We start from the raw sequence: 8,344 nt of genomic DNA, 5'->3' as shown, positions 1-8,344 counted from the left end.
AGAATAATAGTACAAGAAAACTTAATCTAAGATAACTGATATTTATTTTACAGACGGCTATAATTTTGACTATAATAATTTGTAGCCCAAACATAGACTATAATACTCTACACCAAAAACACATACTATATACTTCGTGCGCCAAATATAGACTATAATAACACAGTTTATTATAAACCACATAGTATAATAACCACTCTACATCTCAAACGTTCCTTTAAAGATCATTTGACCCACCAACTTACTTTTTAAGGTAAGTTGATATTAACAACACAATAGTAAAAACACTATTCAACTTTACCTATTTTACAAGTAACTTTTGCCCATTTTTTTTTTTAACTTTTCATATTCATTTAGAAACCATACTTTTCTCTCCATCTCGATTTTTTCATAAATTATTTACGAGTAACTTCGTCTATTCTTTTTTTTTTTTCAAATTTAACCTTACAACTTTACATTTCAAACACTACTTACTAACTTCAATATAGTAATTTCAAAATTATTAATTCTACTCGATAGGCCAAAACAGCTCTTAAAGACTAAATTTGTAATTTAACTTAAAATTTATTTACATTTAAAATTATCAATTTAAATCTAGCTAAAATCAAGAGATCGGAAAAGAATTCATTATAAATTTTAGGAGTGTTAAAAAAATCCAATGACTTAAAAAACCTGACCAAGCCAACCCAGCTCGTATGGTTTGGGTTGGGTTATCATTATCAACAGGTTGAGTTAAGTTAAAAAAAAATTAAAATCTTATGACTTGGGTTATTTCATGTCTTCATGAGTTCACAAAAAATAACAACCCGAACTAACCTTTATTTAAAAAAATATGGTTTTTCTACTTATAATATTATTATATATACATATATTTATATTTATATTGTTTTATTTTAGATTTTTTTTAAAAATAAAAAAATTGACAAACAACTTATACTCCATTAAACAAAATCACTAAAAGATAAAATTCATTACACTTGGTTCATTCTATGAAGTGTAAATATTTGGTCAAATGTTCTATTTTTTACAATTTTTCTTTATTTTTATAATATTTTTTGATAATTTATCGGCCAACAACTCATAAAAACAATTTTAAACATTAGAAAGAAGTTTTCATAATCTAAAATTGAGATAATTGAGTTGTTAATCTTAATTTATCATTATACAACAATAATTAAATATACAATTTTTACCTATTAAATAATTAAACTGAATCTAAAAAGTAGTTAAACCCAACTCAATCCAACCCTTCAACCTCTCTTATCATTCCACTATTGACTATGATATCAATTCAAGTATTAGTTTGATCTAAATTTGAATGGAATAATGCACTTCCTCTATTTACCAAATAAAGAGTTGTTGGGTTCTCAATCTTTAACTTCTTTAGTCAACATAGAGCACTAAAAAGTATTGACTAACACCAATTGATTAATTGATTGCAATGTAATTGATTATCAACTTACAAGTATATTAAAATCTTGACATACTACATAAGATCATTCACTTAATCAATGTCAAACTTGAAGAATTGTAATAAGAAAAACAAAGTGGAATTAACATTAAAATTGAACATATATGTGGCATTAATAATGATTGTGATAATGGTGTTAGTCTAAGTTTTGAACATCATAAGTTTTTTTTTTTTTTTACCAAAAAGTCAATAGTTGGATTAAGTGTTTTAACTTTTAACACATGTTTCGTTCGAAAAGTGACAAACAACAGTTAATTTGGTTAACAACTCCAAACTAATTAGAATCAGAAAAATTCGGTAAAGTTTAAACAAGATCGAAGAATTAAGGCCACTTTTGATAATCATTTGATTTTTTAGTTTTTAAAAATTAAGAATATAAACATCGTTTCTATGTTTACCGTTTTTTAAAAACTTTTAATGGGAAAATTTTCTTGATGTTTTAAAAAACCAAGTCAATGTTAAATAAAGTAGTTTTTTTTTTTTCTTTTTTAAAAAATAGTTTGTGAAATTTATTTAGAATTCATCTCTACTACTTAAATTTGATACAAACTATGGTATGAAAAGTGACATGCCTAGCCTAAGTAATTAAGAAAGTAAATTTGGTTGGCAAATAGATAATTTAAATTTTAAAAGAATTGTTTTTTTTTTTATAAATAAAATCTAGATTAAAATATTATTTCTACGAGTTTGTTCAATTTCAGTGGATGTATTCAATTTTAGGCCTTTATAAATTTAATTAAAATTGGTTAAATAATAACAATAATATTAATTTTAACCATAATAATATATAATGTATGAATAATTTTAAATTTAGGACTTGTTGATGTGACTAATAATTTTAACAGTACCATGACTAAAATTATAAACTCAAACTATACATTTGAAAATATGACACGTGTGTAAAAATTAAATTCAAAACATTTCTCAAATATAACTTTTTTCTTTTTAACTAATTTAAGATGTAAGGTTAATAGAGTTAGAACAATTTAGAAGTTTAAGTTGAAACAAATATATATGTTTCACATTTAAGGATTATTCAGTACATCGACTTCTTAAGTTACTGACACGGTGTAAACAACTTAACTTTATTATTAAAACAAGACAAATTTTGGTAGTGTAATTTCATCATCATCTCATATACTACTAAACACAATATTCTCCAAATTCGATCTCACAGACTCTCAACCATCTACTCAATAATTTAGACTTATAAATCTAAGTGGTGAATGAGTGAAATGGCCCTATAGAAAGTTGAAAAAGCTGAAAGTACCGTTGGTCCCTTGAATTTTTGTGAAACCATTAAATATGAATGGGATAAATGTGAAATAATATGTATAGTATTATTGGATAAAGTTGGATTATAAATGAAAAAAAATAAAAGTCCTTCAAATTAAAGGAATATCATTGTGATCCATAAATATTTGAAGCAGATTCCTTTAACTTGAAGATTGCATATTCTAATTTTATCCTTTTTTTATTTATTTTTAATTTCTTTTTTCTTATCACTTATAGTTTTTAATAAATTCCTTCTATATTTAATTCCTCTCAATTATCTTTCCAAGTATTAGTGAACTAATTCAACCATACAAATCTAGACTTTATTGTTTATTTTTCTTTATTTTCTAATAAGTTCGTTCCATATTAATTTCATTCAATTATTATACTAACTACCTCTTTAACAACTCTATAATACTTCTTTTATTTTCTATTCTTTTTATATTTTCTATTTATTTATTTATTAAATAATTATGATAAATAATAACTTTTAGTTCGTTTTCTAAGTCTCTTGTTTATGTTTATTATTTAATTATTATAAAACATGACGAAAATTATGATTTATTTTTAATTATTAAAAACATGATAAATTTTAATTATTGTTTATAATTGAGTTATGACTATTTCGATAATTGTAGTGTGGTTTTTTTAGAAAGATAATATTGATTTTTTTTTATTTTAGTTTATTTTCTTTTTTGTTCCAGCGAGCTTCAAACATATATAATTTTTTTAAAAAAAGTTATTTGTTTGGTTCTTAACATTTAAAATAATATAATTTTAATATTGTTTTTAAGTTTGATTTCAAATTCATGACAGGTATTAAAATGTTATCCTTGAAAAATTGAAGCATTGCTTCAGTTTCAAAATATATACTCTTTAACATTGTTGTTTTACTTTATACTCACTTCAAGTATTTAAATATTGAATGTTAATATCTATATATGTATGCATATAATTATTTAATATGGATTTAATGGATGAATGGATAATTGTGAATATCAAAATTGAAACCGAAGTGGATTAATAAATTATGAAGTTCCTTAATGAATTAATGATGAATTTAATGTAAATATATGTGTATATATATATATATAAGAAAGGATATAATGAAATGAAATTAATTAAACAAAAATGAATTAAATTCCCCCCCACCCCCATTATCCCTTATCCGAACATAAACAACCACCATCCAAACAAAGGCGTTAAATTCATTCATACCCACTAAAGAAGCGACGACGTTTTGAAGGATATACGCAATTCCATTTATTAATTAATTTTTATTATTCCTCTTCCTTCTATTCCCACTCTCACTGCAACTCCTCGCTTTCTTCACCGGCGCCTTTTCCCTTCTCTCCGATCACCTCTCCCCGCTCCCATCACTCTTCGCCCAACTTCTCTTTTCATGGACGACGTTCGACCATCCAACTCTGGTTTCTTGTCCTGGCAGCGAACCATGAGCTCCAGATTCGCGCTTCCCTTGATTCAAGACGCTGCAAATTTGATCATGGAACATCGCGGCGTAATATTTGGTGACTGTGCCGATCCTCGAGTCGACGATGACGAAGATGATAATGAATACGAGCGTCGTGTTCTATTCCGGAATGGGTCTTCCTTTATCAAGCCTATTTTGGTACTCGACTTGTTCTGGAATTTGTTCTTCGTCTTTTTATCTGTCATAGTGCTGGTATTGTCTGCAGAAGAGAAACCTACTGCTCCTTTGAGATTCTGGCTTTCGGGTTATGCTGTTCAGTGCCTTTTCCATGTCTTTTTTGTGTTCGTTGCTTACTTGAGAAGGAGTAGTCGCTATCGACTTGGTTTTGAGAATCGTGGGGCTCAGGATGAACTTCGCCTTTCTCACAATCGTATAAGGTAACTTCTGTTTTGAGGAAAATTTTGTCGGGGTGGGGTTTTTGGTTTGAATTGGTTTCTCTTTTATGTCTAATTTTAGACTGTATTCGGTTTTCCGATGAGTTTACTTATTGGGTTCTTAGAATGATTGTTATGTGAAGATTTTCTGCTACTTTGTGGGGATTTTCATCGAATAGATTACGATCAGTTTAATTAACTATCGGATTATATGCATGTGTCATCCCATATATTATTTTTTTTTTCATTTTCTTCATGGTGTTGGGAGGGGGGAAAGAAAACTACCCAAGTCGTTGGCATAGAGTTCTTTTGGATGTTGAGCTAACTTGATGAATTGAGTTCTACTAGTTTAATTTCGAAGGGATTCTATATTTTGACAGTCGGTTGAATTGAGTATTCTTTTCCATGTCAAATCATAAATTGATACTTTTAGAATGTAGGAGGAAAGTTTTGGTGTCTAATGCAACATTGTTACTGAATTCAGCCATTACTAATGAGGGTGAACTTAGTGACAAGTTTGATAGTTTTGTTATGGTTCTTGTAGAAAAAAAGACATGTTTATTTGAACTTTTTGCTTTTAAAGTGGTTACTATGTGCAGTATACTTAATTTATATTTGGAATGATGTTTTTTCGTCTCATGTAAAGAATGTAGCACGTATTATATATGGTAATGAATTTGATTATGTATGCTAAGAAACTATGTATCACCTAGGTACTTTGGGGTTTCCCCTTGGTAAAGGACTTGCTTAGGTATCTTTATTTCATTTATGGTAATAAATCTTGTTTCTCCATTTAAAAATTTATTGGATTAGGTTTTTGGTTTCCATGTCTCTGAAGGATTTTACACTTATTAGCAGGAATTTATTTCCAGTCAAGATATTTGCACGTTTACTTATTTTTCTTCTTGTGACAATACATGTAGATGTTTCATCAATCTTTGTATTTTCAGTCTTGTTCAACTCTCTTTTTACCCCCTCTGTTTTTTCCCTAGAGTTATGAAAAGGTTGGAAGCACTGAACACAATGGTAGCATATATCTGGTGGGTATTTGGATTCTATTGGATTGTCATGGGTGGCCAAGCTCTTCTGGAAGGTTCTCCCCGACTGTACTGGTTAATACTCTCTCTTAGGGTCTTGAAACCCTTTTCTTTCTCTACCTAACCATGCCTGTGGTTTATCAGCAAATTAGTAGAATAATGATGTAATATGGAATATACCAGTTTGCTTGAAATGTATTCGCTCTCCATCACTAGCTATCGCAGCTTCTAAAATTCCATTAGATTTACTAGTTTCTCAAATTACTTTGTGAGAATAAATAATGCATCTTCATTTTGTGATCTCGATTCCGATATAACTTCCCGTAAATGTGTGAGTCTAAAATATGTTATTTTGTGATAAATGCGCTTTCCTTTTCACTAACTCCTGTTCATCACTGAAAGAAGCACTCAGGTCGTGTTTTCATATTATTTTCTAGTTACTTTGAGTTTCTGCTTCTGGACCTGTGGTTATATTTCCCTTGAGTTCTACATTGTTTCTTGGTGATACCTTTTTTGTTGTTGTTGTTGTTGTCGTTGTCGTTATCATTTCAATATCATTGTCATATTTGTATGAAAACTTCTCGTTTGTCTTGATGGAAGTCAAATATGAGGCTTCACTGATGGACTCATGATATCAAATGCAGGTTGGCAGTTGTTTTCCTAGCCTTTGATGTGTTTTTTATTATCTTCTGCACCGGGATGGCGTTTGTTGGTTTCTTTGCTGTTTGCTGCATAATACCATTTTTAGCATATGGTTATACCATGAATTTCCTAGAAGGTGCCTCTGAGGATGAAATTAGGGCACTTCCCAAGTACAGGTTTCACCAAGACAATCCACTTGAGTCGTTCGACAATGACAAGAAACAAGAAGTTGGGATGACATTGGAGCCTGGCTACAATGGTCATACAACTGAACACACTCTAAATGCAGAGGACTCGGTGAGCAACAATCTTATTTGTACTTTCATTCTCTTTTCATACCACCATGGATAAATGAAAATTTTTCTATCTCAGTTTGTTTCTAAATTCTAAAGAATTTCTACCACAAGAGTATTTATGAAACATTTATGAAAAGTTCAAGGGTAATATTACAACTTTTGAAAGTATAAGAATTTTTTAAAAATAAATGCCAAAGTTCAAGGATATTTGTTATAATTTAACCAATAATTTATCTGCACAGTTTCTACTTTTACCCCGTATCATCATACTCATAAAATAGACATCTTGTATTGTTACTTCGACAAAATTTTCCTATTTTTACATGTATACCATCAACAAAGGTATCCTGGTTACCTTTACAAGATATTTCTCCATGGAGTTTTCTTCTTTTAAAATGCTTTATCTGACACAAACTGAATCATGATTCCTTGTTTTAGAAGAATCTTTTTTTATCCTTCATAGTGCCTTTTATCATAGCATTGTAGGACTCTTTGCTATTTGATTAACTCTATGGTATTATATTTGCAGGCATGCTGCATATGCCTTGCTCAGTATGTACATGGAGTTCAATTGTGCATGCTTCCTTGTAATCATCATTTCCATACTCGATGCATTGTCAAATGGCTTCGAATAAACGCAACCTGCCCTCTCTGCAAGTTCAGCATCGGACAAGGTGATTCCTTGGTCTGATTCAACTTTTGATCAAGTCGGAGCATTCTTGAGGCTGGGACAAGATCTTTGACAACATAACCACACACAGGTCACGTATATCATCTCTTAACATATGTTGATTTGAGATTGAGACGGGTAGGGCAATGGGAGGGTAAAGCCTTGTTGAAAGGGAGGCCTTGCCTTTTCTTCTTTTTTTCTCTCTCTTTGAAAAGAGGAAATAATTTCCTTAATGGCCAAATTGTAGATAGCTTCTTTCTTTCGTTTTGAGATTACTTAGGAGGCCAGATTAGTGGGGAATACTGTGAATAGAATTTGATGCACAGCTTACTAACTTATATATGCTACTAAGAAGACTACTTAGTTGATAGTAACAATTTCAGTAAATAAAGGCAAAGAAGCCATTTGCTTGCTCAATATTAAGCCCATATCATATTGTTCAGTGTTACTTCTATTAGTTATGCCTTTTTAGATATTGAAAGATGCTTTTTGAGTATAGATTATGCAAATGGCAAGTCATATTTTAGAGTGGCTGCTCATGAGAACTTAAAAGAACTAAGAAGGTGATATTTTTTTTACTTTTATTGTCATTATTATTATTTTAAATATACCATGTTGAGAAAAACACATTCAGATTCCACTATCTTGGCCAATAGAATTAGAAGTATATTGGATTACATCATTCCCAACCAAATGGCCATGTTTTTATTTTAATTATATATATATATATAGATGCTTTTTCCCAATTGTCCATTTGAGGCATGGTCATATTTTTAGTTAAAAAGAATCTTTTTACTTCGCTCTGTGAAGAAGTGATTTCATATCAGTTCACTGTGGGACCACTGCAATTCTTTCTAAATTTGCCATTTTTTTCATTTATTTGAACTTTAAAGATATGAATTATGGTGAGGAGAAAAATCCCCAAGTTTCTTAGCTTTTAAGAGTTTCATTAATATAACCTTCTACTTCAAAATGTTTTAAAAAGTATTCTTATGGTTAGTATGGAAGGGAAGCTATTAATACTCTGTTTCAAAACTGACTATGTGAACTTAAGAAAATTATAGTAATACTCTTAAGCTTCAAAGAA

The 8,344-nt window shown here is 29.6% G+C and overlaps 1 protein-coding gene across 1 annotated transcript; it reads left to right on the top strand.

The window, feature by feature from the left end:
- Positions 1 to 3,963: 3,963 nt before the first annotated feature.
- LOC101214166 (E3 ubiquitin-protein ligase At4g11680) lies at positions 3,964 to 7,685 on the top strand. Its single transcript, XM_004144262.3, has 4 exons — positions 3,964 to 4,615; positions 5,605 to 5,724; positions 6,294 to 6,588; positions 7,117 to 7,685. Exons 1-4 carry the CDS (start codon positions 4,149 to 4,151, stop codon positions 7,276 to 7,278), a joined length of 1,044 nt encoding a protein of 347 aa, XP_004144310.1. The 5' UTR covers positions 3,964 to 4,148; the 3' UTR covers positions 7,279 to 7,685.
- The last annotated feature ends 659 nt before the right edge of the window (positions 7,686 to 8,344 follow it).

Source organism: Cucumis sativus, chromosome 4 (genome assembly GCF_000004075.3).
Source record: "Cucumis sativus cultivar 9930 chromosome 4, Cucumber_9930_V3, whole genome shotgun sequence".
NCBI lineage: Eukaryota > Viridiplantae > Streptophyta > Magnoliopsida > Cucurbitales > Cucurbitaceae > Cucumis > Cucumis sativus.
The sequence above is the reverse complement of the archived record's forward strand: the minus strand, read 5'-3'. Positions and strand labels throughout refer to the sequence as shown.

What these genes read in the sequence shown, in the direction of transcription:
- LOC101214166 (XM_004144262.3), top strand. Translation starts at nt 4,149, where the DNA reads ATGGACGACGTTCGACCATCCAACTCTGGTTTCTTGTCCTGGCAGCGA. An exon ending in GGTTCTCCCCGACTGTACTG is followed by an intron (nt 5,725 to 6,293) that starts GTTAATACTCTC and finishes TATCAAATGCAG; the next exon opens with GTTGGCAGTTGTTTTCCTAG. An exon ending in CTCTAAATGCAGAGGACTCG is followed by an intron (nt 6,589 to 7,116) that starts GTGAGCAACAAT and finishes TTATATTTGCAG; the next exon opens with GCATGCTGCATATGCCTTGC.